This window comes from Parasteatoda tepidariorum, chromosome 5 (assembly GCF_043381705.1).
Source record: "Parasteatoda tepidariorum isolate YZ-2023 chromosome 5, CAS_Ptep_4.0, whole genome shotgun sequence".
Classification (NCBI taxonomy): Eukaryota; Metazoa; Arthropoda; class Arachnida; order Araneae; family Theridiidae; genus Parasteatoda; species Parasteatoda tepidariorum.
In genome coordinates, this window is record NC_092208.1 from 44,008,227 (window position 1) to 44,030,872 (window position 22,646).

The window sequence follows — 22,646 nt, forward strand, 5'->3', positions numbered from 1 at the left end:
GAAGTTAATTCTCAAACTAATTATCAAATTTTAATTTTTTTATTCCATTGTTCCCTTTACTTCCCTTTTGTAAATTTCAAATTTCTAAGCCTTATAGTTTTTGAACAGCAAAACAAAATGTAACAAAATTTGCAAAAGAAAAATAAATAAAAAGAAAGCTGTTGTTAAAACTAGATTTATGTTAAAAGTTCATGTTAAATTTCTATATGAAAATAGTCTTTCAGCTGATCGAATTTCAACTCTTTAGTTGCCTTTCTGTTGTACACAGTGATATTTTTTATTGCAAGTTTAACAGTCAAAAATAGTCGCACTAATTATTGGAAATTTTCATTTATTCCTGCACATTTTTCTGCATGTTTTCTTGATTTTAAGTCTCTAAGGCTTATAGTATTTTGTACAGACGAAATAAAATGTAAAGAAAAATTAATCACTCTAAACAGTGTCTGCTGCTCTACCTGCTATTTTTCAGAATCAGCGGTAATTTTTCAGTTATTGTTTTACTTTCTGTAGTCTAATGTATGTATACTGCGTTAAAAAATTGTCTTCTTTTTTTTGTTTGTAAAATGCTGTCGTGATTTTTTATTTGGTCCACTAAAAGATCTATTATGCAGAGCTTTAAAATGTTATTAGAACTACTCGAGAAGATCCTTTATAACAACTGATTATTTTAGCATATGAATGGTATATGTCAATCACAGATAAGCTTGTTGGATAACTATCAAATTAAAGTTAAAAAAATTCTTGTTTAACTTTCATTTATCTGCAATAAATATTTTTAATATTTTTATTGCGAAAAGAAAGAGGAAACACTTGACATCACTGTGAATTGAAAACTGGGGCTATAATATATCTAACCAGAACAAATCTTTTTATAGAATATTTGATAATCTATTCAGCAAGTATTTGGCAACAAATTTCTTTTTCTATCTTAAAAAGAAACTCAGTAGAGTCTAAGCAGTCTCGTTTCGACCACCAATATTTAAATATTTTTTGTTCGGCTGATTTTCGGAATTTTAAATATTGGGAACTGCGCCGAAATCTGCAAAATTCGCGATTCTTAATCAGACGATTTTTATATCAATCATCGATTTGCGTTTTAAACTGATTTAAAAGTTACGTGTTGTGATTTTTTTACACAATTTAAAAATCGTAATAGCAATTCCCATTCACTCAATTTAAAAATCCAATATCGCGATTTGTATGGAAGCCTTTTAAAAACCCAATATCGCGATTTGTATTCCCGCGAGTTTAAAATCCAACGTAGCGATTGGTATTCACGCTTTTTAAATCCAATATTGTGATTCGTTATCAAGCAGTTGTAATATCAGATACCGTTTTTCGTATTTGTACGCTATTTAAAAATTACTCATTGTGATTCGTATTCACATGATCTAAAAATTACACATCGTGATTCTTATTTACGCGATTTAAAATTCAATATCACAATTTGTATTCTTGTGTTTTTAAAATCCATCAGTGCAATTCATATTAACGCGATTTTAAAATCCAACCGCCCGATTCATATTCACGCGATTTTAAAATCCAATATCGCGATTCTTTAAAGAAGTAGAAGTAAGTCTTCTCTTGAATTAGTTACTGGAAAGATGTGATATTTTTATTAGTAAGTAATTTACTAGTCGCGCCTTTGTATAATTGCAAAATTTTCTTTAATATAGTAGTGGTTAAAATTTTAAAATTATATTTAAGAAAAATTTGAAGTTAACTGTCTAAATGCTTCTGCCACTTTAAATAAAAATCTCCAGGCGCAGTCAAAAGTTGCTTTTATATATATCATCGATGTCACAGTGTCATATAGAACGCTTCCCCCCTCCTCCCAGTGACCTGCATTGTAAAAGTTCACCTTTTTTATTTTTGTCCACTTTGATGCCATGCATAGAATAGAAGGCCCCTTCACAGTTTTTGCTCCTAGTTCTCCCTCATTTCTAGATAAGACCCTGTTCAACTTTATTATTTTGATTTAAAATCAAAGCAAGTTAAGTGGTATTAATGTTATTATTAACATATCAAAGAATAAACATGAATAAATGGTAATAAAGAAAATTAGAAGAGATAAAGCCTTACAATTCCATTATTTTTAAATAAAAGAGTCATGATGGGAAAATTCTGCAGTTGGAATAGGTAGATGAATTTTTTTTTGTTGACTCTGGCAGAAATAAAAAAAAAAAAAATTAATAACAAATGTCTTATTTATACAAATGTAGGAAACATGATGATAAATATGGCAAAAATTTTATCTCATTGCAGACCTTGAGGTGCAAATTATAATGAATGTTGTTATCCAAGTGACGTTTCAAATAAAAAATAAATTTTGCATAATATGAATATAAACAGGACATGGAATATAAATCCTACGACTTGTCTAATCAAAAGTTGTATTTAATCAATGCTTTTGGAGTACAGAAAAATCCATTGTATATGTATTATTAAAAAATAGATGCTGTCAGCAAAATATGCGAATTTCACGTTAATATTTAAATAATTTGGCTGAATATTTAAGGCTAAAACGTTTGCTGGAAATTAAAGTAAACCTAATATCGTAAACCTATGTTTAATGTGATGCAAGCAAAAAAGGGTAAATATAGATTATTTTAATGTTCAGTTGTCGTGGAGAGATCAGGGAATTTGAAAAGAAGGGAGTATGTAATGCCATAATGATATCACACAAGGCAAAATAAGCACTCGCTGAATTCCAAAATATGTCTGGAATAAAAGCTAAATACTACTACAATCATCTTATTGTGTTTCCTAGTCTGCAAAATATTGTAAGTCTTATTTATTGTACTCTAACTTTATTGTTTGTTGTAAATGAAATATTCCGTACCTAAAATAAGTGTAAAATAATTTTTTTTAAAGAATCAACTTTGTACATTATTTTGGTTTCTTAATGGCATTTTTTTTTAATGTTGTTGTAACTGCGACAAATTGTTACTGATCTAAGAGAAGATGCAGGTGTACCATTCTTCCATCTGCGTTGTGAATTTCCTTCTAATAAAAAACAAAAAACAAAATTTCTTCCCAAGTATTCCTTGTAATTTTGAAAAACTTTTGTTTAAAATGAAAATTCCTAGTTTTCAGTAATATTCTTCATTATCGTAAAATATGAAGTATCTGTGTATCCCTGAGGCAGAATTGTTCTGGGCTTTCCACAACAAACCTCTCTTGTACTAATATCTTTCTGCAAGATACTTTTAATAGTACTTTTTTTTAGCTATTTGTTTTCCCTTAAAAATAGTCTACGTGTATATTTAAAATGTCCTTATTGCAAACAATTCCAGAAATATCTAGATTTTTTTTTGTAAAATATTGTACTTATTTTTATTTTAAATCACTACAAAACCTAAGAAAGTTCAGTTTTCAGAAAATCATATTTGTACAAAATTTTGATATATACATAGTTAAAAAAACAATTATACGTGTATTAAAATATTCAGCTGATTTTTTTCTTTGTTGGCATTTATATGGATAGAATATTACCAAAGCTTTCAAAATGAATAATACATAAGATAAATGGCAGAAATTCCAGTTGTCCTATTACTTTCAAGAATCGTTTATTGAGAAATATTGTGCATTTTTAGACAAGAAAAATAAGACAAAGTGTTTTGCTAATTTTTATTGATCAAAGATGATGTTGATGTACAAAATTAGTGGCCTAGTTTTATATATACATTAGTGAAAAATATTCTTATTTATTTAACTGATTTATCTTCTTTTTTTTTTTTTTTTTCATTTTNTTTTTTTTTTTTTTTTTTTTTTTTTTTTTTTTTTTTTTAATTTTAAATTATTTTTTTGTTTACTGTTTATTTAATGTTTGGGTAAGGTAATAAGTATTTTAGATTATTAATTATATGGCTCCAAAATTTTTTATATTTACAGATTTGCATGTCGTTTAAATGCATTTAACTTTCGTCTCTTTTTAAAATGCTTATTAAACAAGGGCGGTTCTTTCACTGTAAAGATACCTCCATGTAGAATTAATAAATGATCACGTTTTACATTTTCTGTGTCTGAAACATCACCATGCTTTGCCAAATTGAAATATCTTAATTTTTTCTGTCGGTCAAAGTCTTCAATATTAATCCTTTCTTCATTAAATCTGAATATTTTGGGGTAAGTTACTTGACCTAAAACTACATCATAGTTTTTAATCAGTGGATTATCAACTTCTATTATTGGTTTAGGTGGTGGTTGTAACACAGGAACTTGATTCCATACCCTTTTTACTTCAGGTGAAAGAGTTGGGAAAGTAAATTCTGGTAATTTTGCGAACGGTTCATTGTTGTTAATGAAATCAGGGATTTTTGGGAAATGATTGTTGTTATAGTCTGGAATTTTAGGAAAATGTTCATTCTTGTTGGCAAAGTCAGCAATTTTGGGAAAATGCTCATTCTTGTTGGCAAAGTCAGCAATTTTGGGAAAATGTTCATTGGTATTAGGAAAATCTGGAAGTTTAGGAAAAGGGTCATTGTTATGGAAAAAATCTGTGAAGTCTGATAGTGATGACAGTTTAGGTAGTGGTGGATAGTCTCTACTAAATGGCTGAAATTCATGAACAAATGGTTGAAAGTCATTGCGTCGATGCTGAAACATGGCACGGTACTCGAAGCGATGAGGCTCCAGTTGTGTGAAAAAGAAGGTTGCTCCATTGCTGGAATTTTGTCGCGGATATGCTGAATATATTGGTGAATTAGTCTGTTGAATTTTGACCAGAGGATTTACAGGAGTTTTATCATTATTGGTTGGAATACTGTTTTCTTTCTCACTTTTTGATTTTAGTGTACTGGTTTTGTTGCATGTTAAGCAGTTGGCAGAATTTTGAATGTATGGCACAATTCTCTTTGTTGGTTTTATTCTCATCCCATATTGGATCACATTTCCTTGTACCATATTACTTGGCCATATTAAGCTTATCCAAAATAGAAACCACTGAAACTGAAGTAAAAAATAGTTATTAGTTTGATTATTAATTTATATAATATAAATAAAAATATATATAATTCCAATTCTATATGATTAGAATTATGAATTTATGATTAAAATTATATATATATATTTCTAATTTTGTCCTTTTTTAAAAAATTTATCTTGCTCTTATATTAATTTTTTTCAGTGTTAAAAATTAAACTGATCAATAAATATATAATTTGATTATAAGTTCTGAGTATTGTTTAAGGAGTATTTATTGATCCCTATTAAGTATCTGGCACTGAGCTTGCCGTTTAGACTAAACTAGCCATTAGTTACTTACATTGTAAAATATTGCATAAAACAAAAAAATTTACTTTATTTTTAGTAATTTTCGAGCATTAGTTTTAAAATTTGCTTAATTTTATTTATTACAAACTAAAGTTGTATTATTTTTTTCAATCTGTGAGTGAACACAATACAGCACTTCTAAGCATCAACATATGGCCTGACAGTAAAGTCCTTAAAAATATCTAAAATGCTCAACATGTTAATTGTACTCTGAAGTTTTAAGTTAGTGTGTTTTTCTGTTAAATAAAAATTATGAAATTAAGTATTTATAGGTACAGTTAAACTTGACACTTTCTAAATTTTGTTCTTTTAATCGTTTCAAATTTTCTCAAATATTAAGCACATAAAAAAAATTACTTTGTCGATACAGAACTAATTCTTCGCTTCTACATAATTCAGCAGTATGTAGAAGCCATATTTTCTTAAAAAGATCTTTCCTTTTATGTTGAAGTTAATACAGTAGAGTCTCAATAATTTTAGATAGACAAGATCGAGCCTACCTCGAACTTTCAAAAACTTAAATTTTTTTAAATGGAAATGAATCAATTTTTAAATTTCTGTATTTAATTGAAAGATATATTATAGTTGAAGAAAATTTTTACTCATTAGGAAATCAGGGTTCATTTACTGCATTACACCAAGTTACAATATTCATTATATTATAGCATTAGGCTAATTGTACTTTAAAATAATTGGCTAATGTTTTTGTTTAAATAATAGTGACCGACCTACCCTCGGAAGAGTTTTCGGATAAGTGTTTGATCCGTTGCCACATGAGAACTAATCACTACAAAATTACAGTAAAGTAAAATTAAAACTAATAAAGATTGATACACATGTTTTTGATTGACTACACTAACATGCTTCAGTGCTTAACACACAAATTTGTTTTTCAACATTCAGTTGTATTAATTGTTGTAAAACCAAATGTAGTAATCGTTCCATGTGTTGTGTGTGCGTTGGTCATTATTTTAGAGCAAAACTGACAATTTTTCATTAACTCGGATTTGTGGGAAATTTGAACTATCGAAACTCTGTGATATTTAATTAATGTAATATTTTATTGTCGAACTGCTACATATTCATGTTTTTAAAAATTGTCCCACCAATTTTACTGCATAATGCTATACACAAAGTAACATTTATAGTGAAGGTTGAATCTTAAATTCCATATATTTTTTAACCAAAAACTTTTTTTAAAAAAAATTTCTTAAAATTAGACTTGAATTCTAATTTAAAAACTTTCTTATGATTATGACATTATAAAGGCAATTAAATATTATCTTTATACAGGGACTGTGCTAATCATTTGTCATCTCGCCAAATGTAAAAATATTGCAAATTCGGCGAGGGATTTTTCTACCGAAAAGATGAGTATATATTCCTCCCTATCTGGAAAAAATTGAACGGATTTCTTATGAACAAGTCCTGTATTTTTTATAAGATTACTGTAATTTTTGTTAGGTACATCCCATAACTAATTAGAATTATATTAAGTCCAGATAATGTAAGCAACAAGAGAGCATATGTAAGCATAAGACAAACTACTTTAAAATACAGGTCACCATGTTCATTCCTGGATCATGAAATATTACACGACTTATTCCCCCCCCCCTTTTTTTCCCCTTCTATAGTTTGTGTCAATAAACCAGATTAAGTAGTATCAATATTATAATCCAACTATTGTCGCCGAAAATGTTTTCGCGTGACAAAAGCATAATGTTGCTTTAGGTTTATCCTTATATTACTGCTCTACTCTAGAGAAGCTACTATAAATTAACCACAACCTGTTCCTAATTCTTTTCCTCAAACACGATAAAACATCTACATTTTTCTTCCTCTCTCCATTCATTGCTCATTTACTCCTCCCCAACTATAAAAACCCAACTATAGTAAATTTGTATTTCGACAATTTAAGTTTTGTATTGGAAAAAATAAAACATAAAAAATTTCTAAGATTTGCCTTTGTCTAAGAATTTTGAAATTTGGCTAATTCACTGGCTAATAATTTGAGGTCCTTAGCACAGGCCCCTGACTATTTTAACTATTTTTATCTTATTCATTGCTAAGGTAATATGTAGATTATCTTAAGAAAAGTCATAATATTCTGTAGTTTATTACTTAAAAAATTAACACATTGTGTGTGTTTTTTTAACATGGTATATACCAATAGAAGCTCAAATAAAATATGCTTAATACAATTTGAAAACAATATAACTAACTTACTTAATATTTCTTCATAAAACAATTAGATAATTTCAAAATGATCATTGGAAAAAATAAAATTTTATAGCATCAAAGCTCCACTAAAATATATTAATGCTTAATGCAATTTAAAAAGAATATTTAAACTGAAGTACTTAATGTCTCTTAACTAACATGATAAATAATTATTGCAAATTAATCACTGAAAAAAATTGTTCTGTTATGTCAAGCTCAATGTTTCCATAAGTTAATAAAGACAAAGATCCTGTTAGTTTGATATCAAATAAAGAATAAATAAATTTAGGTCCGGAAATCAAAATAATAATAAATAAAATATCAAAAGGTATTTGTATCTAGATAAACATTAAACTGATTTAAGTATTATGGAAATGTGTTGATTAATGGCAAATTGTTTTATACACAGCTAATGAAAAAATATAATTTAAATATATATTTAAAACCTATCCTAAATAAAAAATATTTTTGACCTAAAAATCAATGATATTTTTAGTAATCAAGTCCAGGCCATGCCCCTTGTCACAAGTCTTTGAAAATGATGATTAAATAGTTCATTCTATTATATTTTAAACTACTTCCCAACACAAGTTAATCTCCAAATGCGACTCCCAGTGGCTACTCAGTAAAAGATGAATAAGGAAAAACAATGTTAATAAAGCTCAAATAAAAGGTTCAGATATAAACATAGTATTTTGTTCTTATACAGGGGAACATTCCTCAGTGTCTATAAATAAAATGACAGAAGAAATGTACCAAAACTAACAGGTTACATTTTTAAAAAAATGATTTAACTAGTAGAAGAAGAGGTATAAAATAATAAGAAGGAAAATAATAAAACAGATGTAAGCTCTCTGTTTTTATTTGTTCCACTTCAAATATTTTTCATATAGTTATTTATTGCAAAATTCTAAGGTCTAAGTCTCCCTAGTTTTCATTTTAAAATGCTAGAAAATATTATTAGCAGTTTTCTAAATTTATTTATTCCTCATCTGTACTTTGAACCAATCAAGCCAATTAATATTAGCAATGCAATGGGTAAATATTTCTTTTGCATATTCACATTAATATTGTTTTCATAAAGCTACAATTTATTTTATCTTCTTCAAAATCCAGAATTTGTAAAAATGGCATAAGTGTAGTCTCAGCCAATTCTAGATAATTAAGTCTTAGAGTTTTAGTTTCAGGTATTAATTATACAGATACACAGTTTTGTTACAGTATATTTATATTGTTTAACATGTTACAACTGTTTCATTTTCATAGCTAAATTTGTAATATACAAATAAAGACTATGATTTGAACCATTAGATTAACCATTAGACCACAATATAATAGATCATATATATTGTAATAAAAAAATCATATGTAATAAAGCAGCATTAAATGTTCGTTGCATATAAGCAAAACTACTAGTTATGTATAGATATAAAAAAGTCAATTACTTAAAGATAATGTATACTTTATTATTATTTCAGTAATTTATTAAACATTCATGGTCCATCATTTCAAAGTCCTGCTTGTTGGCAAAACAACTGATCATTTCAAATATATTTTTTATGATAAAACTTTTTGTAAAATTCAAAAAGTGTTTTAAAAATGTGCTTATTTTGTGATTTGCAATGGCTGGAGTGAGAAATTTGTAGATTTTTCTGACATTAAAAGTAGCCCTTTACACTTGAAAATTAATATTTACACCTTCATTAGTCTAAAAACCTTTTTAAAAATTCTGTTTTATTTAAATTAATTAGCTTAAATTTCTCATCCATTGAAACTTTCCTTGGGGTCATGACCTTCGCTTCCCGTTTGTTTTGGCTTTGACCTTGAATTTCATTTAGGGGAATTTAAAAAGTAACAACGCACACTACTCATACGAAAAACAAGAAAAACAATTTCGACACCTAGAATAATAGTTTAAATAACTTTATGACCTAAGGATTTTAAATAAATATGGATATTAGTGGTAGACAAGACTTCTGAATCCAGTGCTGTGCTTTTTAACTTTTTTTTAATTTCCGATTTTTTTGTTAGAGAATTTTAAAAATGTCATTACTTATTTTAATTTTATTTGTGGCTAGAAATAAAGAAAAAAAAACAATTAAAATATTATGAATGAAATAATATACAAGGTCTTGCTTAATTATTAAATGTATATATATTGTGCTAAGTTATAATAATAATAACCTATTTCTACAAATGAGGAAAAAATAAAAACAAGAATTGTATCTCAAAAAACACTTTTAAATTATACTGAAGATTACTATAAGTAGAAGGTTTTTTTTTCTTGTTCTAATTAAATTTTGTTTATCTCTAATTTATTCCCGTTCAAAAATATTCCAACTCTGAAGTTTATATAGACAATCTGACCCTGGGGGTGTTTTCTGTCAGCTGTTCTCTTTTCTAAATTTAATTAGAACTTCCTTCCAGGTTTCAAGGCCACGTTTATGTACTACATTTTCAATAATTATTAGCTTCATTTGCACTAAGATACAATAATTTATACTGTATTATAAATAACGTATGTCCTAATTAAGAAAAAAAAAGTACTAGTAAGACTCATTCATTATTAGTTCTCTATTTCCAAAAACTCGAACATTTGTCATATGCGTAAAAATTAACTGCTTTTAAAAGAAATCTTAATTTCAAAATGGGTACTTGGATTATTTTTCCGATTTATTTTAAACCTCTAAAAAGTAGGTAACTGGTATAGAGGGATTTTTTTTAGGGGGCAAATATTTTCCACTAATTCGGTTCTCATTCGCGTGTGAAAAAAATCGTCCCTAGTGAGAATGGTCCTTTAGCTTATAAATTAGACTGTTTTTAAGCTCAATCGCTATCAGTCAGTATTCATAATGTATATTAATACGAGATTATTAATCATATTTTTTTAATGTAATAATAAATTCCAATTTTATTTGTAAATAATTTTAAATTTTTTGCGTAATAAAAATTTATGTATGCATTACTCACCGTGATGAAAAAGATCGGCATTGCGCTTTCTCACCGGTAATCAATTAAGGTCTTCGGGGTTGAACAAAGTCATCAGGTAAAGAGGTCCTCATGGCTGTTTGAAGAAGACATGCTACATAGCTTCCGTCCTCAACATCGCGAAAGGAAAGTGATGCAGATGACCATTTCTTCATTCTCTTTCCATTCCATGTTTCCAACGGGAATTTCCATAGTGTTCACGTGCCACTTTTGGCGATTCTTCGTACTTTTTGGTGAGATTTTTTACGCGTACTTTTTGATGCATATTCTTTGACTAAGTCCGCGAATATCAAGACCGTTGTTTCGCGGACTTCCGCGAATCAATAATTTACATTCCGAAAAAATTTCCTCGGTGTACCGCTAATCTCAAATTTAATTTTTTGTTATTTACTCTTACTTATTCCATCCTTACCAGCACCCTCTTTTTTTTTCTTTCTAAGTTCTCATTCACGCGCATTATTGACTTTTTACGCAGGTTTGTTAAAGAAAAAAGCAAATTCGGATAAACTTCGAGAAAAAAAAATTTCATAATAATTTAGGCTAGAATTCATGAACTGCTGAAGCAAACACAAAGGTATAAAATTGGTTATGTTAAAAGTAATTTCGGAATGGCAAGCATTTAATAGATTGTTCGCTAGAAAAAAAAAGTGTTTTTCTCTCAATTTTTAAAAAAATTTATATTTTATTCGTAGTTGATAATTCCGATTCGTGACAGAAAAATTTATTTATTAATGTGATTTATTGTCCCTCTTTTTAATTTGGCTACAATAAAATCGAATTAATTTTTGATATGTTATGACGGAAATCTTGAATCACGTATTTTAGTGATCACTTTTTTTTTTTTTTTTAAGCTTACGGAATCCAATGATCGACTTGACTTTTGTTGGAACTTTGATTTAATGAAGTTCATTAGCAATAAAAACACTTTAACTAACTGTTATTTATTTAGAACGTATACAGGGTGCTTAGCGTTTTTAAAAAGTGCTTAAAGGTGCCTATTTTCCATTTTCGTTTCTTAAAACCCCTTAACGGTTTTTTTTTCATTGGGTGTTTTTAAAAAGTGCTTTATTTTCCCACTTTCAAAATGAGATTTTTCATTTACTATGTTGATTTTCGTTTCGAATTGTGCAAAAAGGCACACTTAACATTGTTCTATTCAACGTTTCCACAATTAATTCAACCCCAATCTATTTCAGCGTATCGTCAGTCCGTAGCGTATGACAACGATTCAAAACGATTTTACATGATTCAACGATTTTACATGATTCAAAATTTCATGATTTTTGACAATTTTCAAAAACATTGCCAAAAGGTTCCCCCCCCCCCACATGACGGTTGAAACAAGATAAAACCGTTAATTGTCAGAAACTTTTTATTAAAGTGCTTAAAAATATTTTTCGAGTGCTTGAAAAGTGCCTAAAAAGGTGCTTATTTTTTCTTAAATAATTTGGCTACGCACCCTGATATAGGAATGAAATTTTTTCATTGTTTTAACAATAAAAAAGCGTTTTTAACAATAGGTTCTGTTGGTAATTAAATCAATTTAGTGTTTTTTCTTTTCTTTTTTTGTATACATAGATTGAAAATAATAAATAATACGCTATAAGTAATATTTAAGATAGTTTATTCATGATTTTGTTTATATGAAAAGGAAAGAGAACTATTATAAACGTAGAAAATAGTCATGAAAGAAAAAAAAAATTATTGTTGATTTTATTTTATAATAAATAGTAAAGCTCGGCGGGAAATTCTATAATGCAATTTATTTAAATGCTTTTCGCTTTCATAATTCATTCGCTACATTGCTTTGAAATGTATATGCATGTCAAAAATACATATATAAATGTATACTATATTATTAAATCTAACTAGCAGTTTGCTGAAATAATTTCATAAAAATAATCATAAAACTAAATAAATAATGGATATATTAATTGGATGGAGCTAAATATAATTACAGGCTTAAAAAATTATTACTGATCAAATTAATAATTCTTGGAACCCTTACTCAGAGCCCTTATTTTCAGTTAAACGAAAATAAAAATTACTTGAATCATTGTTTTCGATGAAAGTTATCCGTTTAAGGAAAACTCGATATCAAGCAATTTGCGTGAAGAATTTCTGATTTGTTATTGGCAAAAATCAGGAAATCTGTCGTGGGAAAGTTCATCTGCCCATTCTTTGAGCAGAAACTATTGTGGCGTTGCGGTCTTTTTTCTTGTTTCGTTTTACTTCGCGTTTCAGCTAATAATAGTAGCTTACTGTAGTAATCTTCCATTGTCTTGATAATTTTTTATGGAATATTATTAATCTTTAAGGAAGTTTTGCCTTTGATTCTTAATACCATTAATAATCTTTCCCGATTCGCTTCTTCCGACAATGAAATTAATTTTATTTAGAATTTGAATATATTTATAAAGGAATCTTGTTGTTTAAAAAGAAAATACGTAATTTGTAAGAACTATCTCTGTTTTGATATTAGTTTTATTTAATTCCCTTTTCATTGATTTATTTTATATTATTATTTACTATTATTCTCTATTGTGTTTACAAGGCGTTAATTATAGCTGTTATTTTTTTTTTAACGCCTTTAAAAAATTTCCCGCATTATAGTAGAGTTTTTTTTTTATTTAAAGTAAAAGCCGTATTTCTAAAATTTGATTTCTCGAAAACTATTTGACCTATCTCACTCAAAATTTGTATTTCGCTTTGTGACATTACATTCTTTAAAATGATGTAAAAAATTACATTACGATTCAAAAATTGTTTGACTATCATTAAATAAAATAATAAAAAATATTTTCTAAAAGTTATTTTTTGCATGGAAACAGCTTTTGATGAACGAATTTACAATTGGTTTAAAAAGTTCACGAGAGACGGCAAATTACGTAAAAAGATAAATTAAGATTAAGGGGTCCAAACTTTGGAATATATCTCATCACTTTCGAAAGATATGGATGGGGTGGGGGTACTTTCGGTACTAATGGAAGTTTATCACGAAAGTGATACACCCCATGATTTTCGTTTAAGGTGTGAAAAGATATAGCACCCATGAAAACATTATTTTCCAAATTTTTGTTTTCTTCTCTTTAGTACCATGTTTGTTAGTTTATGACGCTCAAAAACTTCAATTTTCAGTGAAGTAGTAATTTTGACATTTAGAAAACAATTGAAACTCGTTTTGTCAGCTGACACAGATAGACCCTGTTGAAATTTAAGCAGTCTTCACTAAACTAAAAGTAACCGAACTTTCAATTGGGGATGAATTCTATTTAACAATTAAATTATGTTTGCAGCAATTAGAAAGTAAATAAAATTTATATTCCCTCATATCAGTTATATTCAGTTCCTGTTATTCAGTAAAAAATTTTAATCGATGATGTCGATAATTACAATTTGGTTGTAAATTTCCCTTTTAATGATTAGGAAACAGATGAAGTTTGAGTTGCCTTACCGCTCTAAATTCTATTTGAAATCGGGGACCTATAATGCCAAGTAGTTGCAATTTCGATTACAAATACTATTTGGCCGTAAATTATGCTTTTAGTAGCTTGGAAACGTTTGAAACTTGTATTTTCTTTCAGCACTAAGCACCAGCTGAAATTTGAACTGTAGCATGATGTTACAATCGTGATTAACGATATATTTGGCAATAAAGTGACGATAACATGTGCTTATAGCAGAACAGTCAGAAAGCGATTGAAATTTGTATTTTCTTTAGACGCAGTTGAGATTTCAAACCTTTAGCAAGTGGGAAAGAGGTCGAAATTTTAATGGATGATAAATTCCTTCTGGTGTAAATTCTGCTTGTAGCAGCCAGAAAAAGATTTGAAACTTGTATTGTTATCTAGCACAGAAACATCGGTTGCTCTAGCTATTCGAAACAGGAGTTGGCATTAAATTCCTTTTGGCGATAACATCGCAATCGAAAGGAACAAAAAATTTATGTTTATTTTTTGAGAAATTGAAGATATTTAAATACTTTTCTCGCTTATTTTTCTCAAAAATCTTAGGATTTCTTACAGTTAATGTATGAGATACAAATCACTGAAGTTTGAAATTTGTTTGTCTTAGTACTGGATTTACTGGTGTTAGATCACTGATATATTTCAGATTATCTCTGCGGTCCTTTTTAATAAATTGCACCTCACTTCTATCAGCTACATAAAATATGCAAATTAATTTTTAAAAGTATGATACTTAATGTATTATTTAAATTACATGGCGATATATTGAATTTGAATCGATACAAGCAGAAATACTAACAGCTTCATGAAAATTTCTAAAAATAATTCTCAATAGCAATACTTTGGTAAATACAAACCCTCTAAAATATTAACGGCATAATTGAGTACATCTTATCAAAAATGCAGATTTTTCTGAAGAAGAAAAAAATCTTTGGGGGATGTAGAAAAGATGGTTTTGCTAAGTGGGTGATGAATCAAAAAAAAGTTTGGAAACTTATGATTTCGAGACGCGAGTATTTTTTGTTTCTCAGTTAGTTTGGTCTTATCTTCTCAATGGATGTAGGAATTTTTAATTCAATGCCCCAAATAAATTTTTAATGCTTTTTTAATATCAGAAATTACGATTTGAAAAATAATTATGTCAATGATTTTGTTTTTCCCCTCTCGTACTCTCTAAACAGAGAATCTACGCACGGATTTATCGTGATTCTCATCAGGCTAGTGGAGGATTTGTTGGATGGCAACCCTTTTAGGGTGGCGGAAAAGAAGCTGAGGATCACTAGGTCGGGTCAAGGAAACCGGTATCTTCCATTCGAAGGTGTCATCTTCTGATGATGGGAAACCTTTTGACGACCTTTCTGGTATAGGGAGTTAAGTAATCTAACAATATAAAGGAATTTATATTCATTTTTATGTTTGGTCTCGCCCTCAACTGTTTATTCTATCTCGGTTGCCCCATCCATTTAAAAATAACATAATTGTTTCTCATTTACTCTCCCACGTAGAGAAATTTTAATGCAAATATATCATTAACCCACAATCTGGTGCTTATATTAAACATAAAGTTTAATGCGTTATTAAAAAAAAACTATGTTTACATGCTACTGTTCTAATTTTCGCATAAATATCTTTTTTCAAGTTCAGGCAGATCACGCTAAGTGCATTTACGAATTTTCACTTACTTTTGCTGTTAGCCATTGTAGGTTTTGCGGTTTATTGCAGTTTCCGAGGAGCTCGGGGAAACAAATGAAATAAAAAGAAATGTTTGATAATCTGATCGCTAAATACAAATTCAAAATTATTGCAAAAGACAGAAGAAGAAAACGTAAATTGTTTCTAGATTTAATATTCGTCGTAAAATACTTAATCACGTCCTTAAAAACTGCTTAATTTTAATTTCGAAATTTAAGGGTCCTTAAAAGAACTTTCAGTATCATTAGATTATTAGAACTATTATTTAGTATAATAAACATATTTAAAAAAAAAATCAAACTTTTTCTCTCCCCCCCGCGTTTCAGCTAATAATAGTAGCTTACTGTAGTAATCTTCCATTGTCTTGATANAGCATATTGAGCAATATGAACATCTTTTTATCCTTTCCTCATTTTGAAATCAAATGCTCTTGTACCCAATTGTACTAAAAAATTAAGCAGTTTTGTTATAATAAGTACAATTATATCAGTAGTTGCAACGTAATGAAAATTTTTTTGATGATAAGTAATAATTGGCGCAGTCATTTTGTTATATGTATATTTCATTATAACAATGATTATACTATATTTATGGTCTTTAATTTTTTTCAAATGAAGTTCTTAATTTTTGCTTTGATAAAAGAGTGGGAAACCTATTAATGAATATTTGATATAATTTTAATACAACTTAAATATTTGATGATGATTACAGCACAATGTAAAAGGCAGTCTATGTCCCAAATAAAGTTTTTCCTAAGTCACCACCTTGCTCTTACCTTCTTTTTTTAAAAAAAATTGTTTTTCACTATTACTGTTATTTAATGCCTCTGAAATCCCCCCCCCCTTCAAAATCCGAGGAAAGGAAGAGAAGAAAATTTTCTCTGAAAGATAACACTATTACTAATACATTTATAATATGCCAAACAAATGACCCCATTTTCCTATATCCGGAATTTCGTTTATTATGGGATCGTATGTATTGTATGTGATCGTATGTTTTTTATGTGATCGAAGTATTTACTATTGTCCTTATAATCGTAATAAGTATATAATAATCCCCCACATGGATTATAAGTGTATAAGAATCTCCCATGAGTATAAAATATCTATTAAGCGCGGGATTTATCCCCCACAGGGTGCTAAATTAAAGTCAATCATTGACATGTTATTGTACTTTCATTTCATAAAAATTAACTATTCATTCATGATTGTCGTGGTGGCTGAGAGGATGGAGCGTTCGCCTCCCATTGAGTTGGCCCAGGTTCAAATTCTGGCGGTGGCTGGCTGATACGAATTCTGCTCTCAACTCGCACCGACCACAGTGTTGACGTAAAATATTCTGAGCTCTAGAAAGATCACTGGATAAAATCCCCTTGCCGTCGGGCTGACCGTGAGAGATTTTAATTGTCCGCTCCATGTATCATGAATACGAGTTCCATCAACAGATTCTCCATGAAGGCTAATTTGTCTTATGCTTGATTTAGGAGTTCCATTGTCTTTTGGGTTGGGTTCAACATTACAGGGCTACGGAGTTTAAAATTAATAGTCGTAAACTCTGAATTGGGTCGGCTGTTCTACGCCGGTTATAAAATTAAAAAATTCGTCCCTAAAAAGTTTAACCAAAAACTAATAAAATACATTTGCTACAAAATAATGTGAGGTAAAAGCGAGAAAAAGAGAGCTTTCGAATCGAATTCGTGTTCTTGTATTCAATTCGAGAATGTCTAACTTAGTCTCTGAGCAAATAGCAACATTTAGGCCTTGTTAATTGCTTACACAAATTAATGCTCACCTCCAAGTCGTGGCTTATGTATGCAGGCATGAAAGTTTTCAGCTTTTATTCTAAATTCAGCTTTTTTCAAAGCTTTTTAAGCTCCATACATTTATTAATTTCATAATGTTTGATTGCGTNTTTTTTTTTTTTTTTTTTTTTTTTTTTTTTTTTTTTTTTTTTGCTAACTGGTACTTTCATCCCTGTGTATGTAATTGGTGCGGGCCGCGTTGCCTTAACTCCCTGCGCATAAAATAATTACAGTCCAATTAGTATTCTATCTATTACTACTAATTACTATATATTAGTACATGTAACATACCACAAAATAATAATCAATGATAACTTTTTATTTTACACTACGAGCATACATACACGTCATATTCAACAGTAGAGATTTGCTTCGACGTGTATACACTTCAAATGCGTTTATCTGGTTAAAAATTCGTCATTTAAAGTATATAGGGTGGTAAAATGAGCGTTAATAACATTTCAAGTTATGAGCAGACATAAATCACTAGTGTAATCGTTAAGGTCTAATCGTAACTCTGCTTTAAAGTTAATCATTTCGTGAAATCTCATTCCCAAAGAGAATTTTAAAGGGAGGGGGGAATAATAAATGAATTTATTTTAAATTACTCTGAAAAGATTTCCATTGTTAAAGTGCAAGACAATTACTCTCATTGAACTTTATGCGCTCTCATAAAGACAACTTATAAATAATTTAAAAATAATTCAATATTATAATTTGTTAACGTTATTAAATAAAATTTTAAATAATAGTTAAAATTTATTTTTTCATAAAATTATCTTCAGATGAATTCATTTTTATAATTGTGTGTAAAAGGTTTTCGATTAGCTTAAAAACTGCCTGAGATATAGCGAAATTCGCAAAATGTGGAACTAAACTAAATGATCCAAAATTTTTGACCTCTTTCCTGACTTAAACCATAGGGTCCACATTTTCCAGATTGTTGCTTTTTGATTATTAAAAATCCTATTTCGTCAGTAAAAAGATATATTTATTCAGAAAATGTACGCTTTTGTGTTCGATTCCGTAATATAATAATTATTATTAATATAATTTTTACTGTTAATATTAATTAGCATGTTTTATTTGAGGTCAATCTTCTGAACCATTAAGACTTCGTTCGTGAAAATCCGATTTTTAGAGTAAAAGTTATGTTGGATATTTTTTTCCCCTTCATAGTATGTGTACAATTACAATGAAATGCTAGTGTTTAAAATTTTATGAACTGTTCACGGTGTTATGACCCTTTTATATTACAAAACATATTTTGTAACATATTTTAACATTTAAAATAAAGAGAATGTGGATCCTTTTCGTTAAGGAATACAGCATGTTATCAGAAAATAAAGAATTAAATACGAAAAATTCTCAGTCGTGTGTTTTTGTTATGACAATTTTGAAACTTGTTATTATATAAACCTATTGTAAAATCAAAGAAATCGCAATATCAACGGATAATGATACATTTAAAGTAATTGGTAGTGAATTGGTTAAAGTAATTGGTACCCGTTTCTAATAATTTCTAGATTAAAAACTAAAACGTACCAATGAATTTTTTTTAATGCGCATAGGTTTTATAAAAATTGAACTCTTAAGGTTTTTATGAAAATAAACATACGAGATTTGACCTTACTTTCCTAAGCTATTTATTCATGCCATTCATACAAATTATGCTGAAAACGTAGAGTGTTTGAATAAAATCTGCGGGAGAGAAAAGAAAGAAAAAAAATCTTGAAGGTGATGAGGCCTTATAATCGTTTAAACCCTAATTTTAAAATTCGAAAACAACATCCATCTATTTATGATTTCATTAATACTCAATAACCTCCAATTTAAACGTAATTACTTGAAAATCGTTTGCTACCGGGGTGATCTTTTCTTTAACATCAATGGCATCCGCTTTTTCCTGTTCTTTAGCTGGGGAAAATCCTTATTTTTTATTATTTGATTTATTGTGTTAATCGAGGATGATGTAAGATAAATGAACAATTGTTTTTTCGGGATCTCTATTGATGATATGATGATGTGTGTTTATAAAGTATATGGCTAGAACTCCAAGGTAAGCCAGGTATTGCCAGAATCGATAGACTTAATGATTATGTGTGTTCTGATTTGTAATTCTTTCACTACCAAAAGAAGTCTTTCATCTTCACCTTTCACCCTTTTTTTCTTTTTATATTAAATTTAAAGTGCTTATATATTTATGTATTTGCTATTCGCAAAAAAACTCTCGAGATACGGCGGCATACGCAAAAAAATAAAATTAACGTAAAGGTGTCAAAACTTTCGATCGCTCTCCTGACCAATCTATTGGAACCATTTTTCGCAGATTGCGGCTATCCCCAATATTTTCGGCGTTAGAAATCCGAACCGGAAAAAAGAGTATGTTTATTCAGAGAACGTACGTTTTTGTGTCTGATTTCGTAACTTAAATTATCGTCTGAACTACATAATTAGCATGTTTGAGGTTGAGGAATTAGCATGTCAAAAAATATTCTTCAAGGTGGTCCGTTTTTTTTATTTTTCATGCGTACTGACTGTATTCCGATTTTATTTAGATTACTTTTTTACAACACCTTGATTTTTGAATTATTAAATTGATTATTGAACAGAATGCTTAATTCGGTACTTGCACTTCAAGAAGACCTCCCACACATATGACCTATGACGTCAGCGCCAACTAATCTTTATGAGCAAAAGGGTGTATTAAAGTTGACTACTAAGTTCCTCTACATGAGTTAAAATGTTAATTAACGATCAGTTAATTAAAAAGAGAGCCGTATCGCACATCGAATTGATGTTCCACGTGGCTTCGTGCCTGTCTTTGTGTTAAGTCTCTGTGTAAATATGTCGTAAAACAATTGAAATATTTGAGAAATAATCTTCGTGAAAGAATTTAGAATGTGTCACTTAAGAAAATTGATACTTGACGGGCTTGGCTTACTCGAAATAGAATGGAAAGAACAATTGCTAACGTAAACAAATGCCATGTTTCAACAACCAATCAGGATCGAGATATCTACTCTACGTCACTTGCAGGTAATCCCATTGATCACTGTTAAAATTTTACTTTTTAAAAAATACTGTGTTTATATCGTGATTAATGATCGAAAGCAGTGGTACTCTAGGAGGGAATACTTTTCTGGAAATGAATTTAGGAATGTTTTTTTTTTTTTTTTTTTTTTTTNTTTTTTTTTTTTTTTTTTTTTTTTTTTTTTTTTTTTTATAGTTAAATTTAGTTCAAGATCTATTTGATGTTAAAAAATTTGTCAGTGTAAAATATATTTTATGAACTGAAAGATAACCCTCAAGCAGAAGACTTGTTTGAAGAGATCAGTCACAATACTTATGTGTTTGATGTGCAATTTTCCACGTATTGGTGGAAAGCGTTGTGTCGACTTTTTGAGTCATCTTCTCATTTACATTTCAAAAGAAAACGACTTGAATTAGATTGAGAGTTGAAAGTGAACCGTTGTTTGTTGTTAACTTTTTCCATCTTAGAATTAACGAAATAATAAAGCATTGGTATAATAAAATTTTATATGTTTTTGTCAATGTTTAAAATGTTAAGAAATTATCGTAACTTGAATATATATGCTTATATCTACTGTTTGTCTAAGATCTCTGCCAGACATTCGTCTGGAACTGTGGCGGTGACTATGGTAACGAGGTATGATTATTTTAAGTAGGGGTGTGGGATCCCGGATCCGGAGCCACCATTTAAAAATTCTATTCTATTGTAGAAAGGCGTAGTTTTTATTTGACGCTTGTAGGAGTACTATAGGAGAATAGAGTTGGGTGCTACGCTTTGATGCCCGACTGGTGTCTTGGGACATCATTTGGACAGAGACCGCAGAAGGGAAGGTGGACAAATGGTGGCGATTATCGTAAACGGCGTTGTCCCCAGAGAAGCATGCCACCCGAGTTCGTAATTGGACAGATGCCCCCTACAATTACTTGTAATGAAGCCTTGACTCTGATTCTCCCTGCAATTTGGGGCTGACGCTATTTCTCTTAATCCATTGTTCCTTTCCAACAAGTGCTGCTTGGGGAATGTCCCATTCCATAGGTGAGATAGAAAAACCACCTCCCTATGGAAAGATTTTCTCATCCTTGCAATGCCCGCATATTTTACGTGCGTTATTTATTCTTAAAAAGCTCGATTTCCGATATATCACCAGTAGAAAGCTTCCGGAAATATTTGCCTCCGTTTTTAAAATGCCCTCTTCTTGTTTCCATAGCACTGCCGCAGACTTAGTGGGTGTCAGAGTTCCTATCTTAGACAAACAGTATTTTGTTTTTGAATGAGAGTAATGAGCTTTTGGAGAGGAATGGATCAAAATAGGTTGGGAAGTAAATATCTGAAGAAATCAATGATGCTGTAAATCAGTGTTTCCCAAACTTATGACTTTTGTGTACCCTTTCTAAATTTTTCGTAACGCTGTGCGCCACTAATAAAAAAAAATAATTTTTTTTTACTATAAAAAAAATTGCACAAAAGTTTAAAATCACAACTGACTGTTGACACCACTAATTATTAGCAGTTAACTCTGCAAAATATAGTCAATTGAAAAATACGTAATCGTAAATTTTCATGGCCAGCTTTGTTTTTAAATACAGAATTTTGAAATTTTCGTTTGTTGCAAGATATTTCGCATTGGAACGCATACCCCTGGGGGTACGCATACCACACTTTGGGAAACACTGCTGTAAATAGTCGCTCTGAAAATTGAAAAACAAGACATGTTACTTAAAATTATGTTGACTTTTAGAAAAAATTGAAGTAACTCAAAATCTAACTTTAATATCAAAATTATAGCAGTTCTACTTTCTGGGCGGCATGGAATTCGATTAAAATACTGAAAATGAAGGAAGCAGTTATAAAATTATAAATCCTAAGTTTTGTCAACTCTTTTTATCATTATTTTTAACACGATTGTGAAACCACTGACACCCTTTTTTTTAGCTTCATTGTTAGTGTGAGGATATGTCCATACAATCAAAACAAAAGATTTTCATTCCCTTGAAATATTTTTTAGTGCACAATAACATCAATTCACAATTTATATTTGAAGGTTTTCTAATACGGAAATCAAATGTTAGTTGACATTCCGAACGTGACGATTAAAAAGAAACCGTGAAATTCACTTTGCACATGATTTTCAAGAACTTCAAAATTGTATGCTTTGAAGTGACCTCTCTCT

General features: G+C 29.4%; 2 protein-coding genes across 2 annotated transcripts in view; one reads left to right on the top strand and one right to left on the bottom strand.

Annotated features, from left to right (window-relative positions):
• Positions 1 to 22,646, top strand: part of LOC107454427 (N-alpha-acetyltransferase 15/16) — a 68,721-nt gene that overhangs the window by 20,858 nt on the left and 25,217 nt on the right. The window lies entirely within an intron of this gene.
• Positions 3,617 to 10,619, bottom strand: LOC107454438 (uncharacterized). The gene is made up of 2 exons (XM_016071640.3): positions 10,465 to 10,619; positions 3,617 to 4,950 (listed from the first exon to the last, which is right to left on the bottom strand). Exons 1-2 carry the CDS (start codon positions 10,483 to 10,485, stop codon positions 3,889 to 3,891), a joined length of 1,083 nt encoding a protein of 360 aa, XP_015927126.1. The 5' UTR covers positions 10,486 to 10,619; the 3' UTR covers positions 3,617 to 3,888.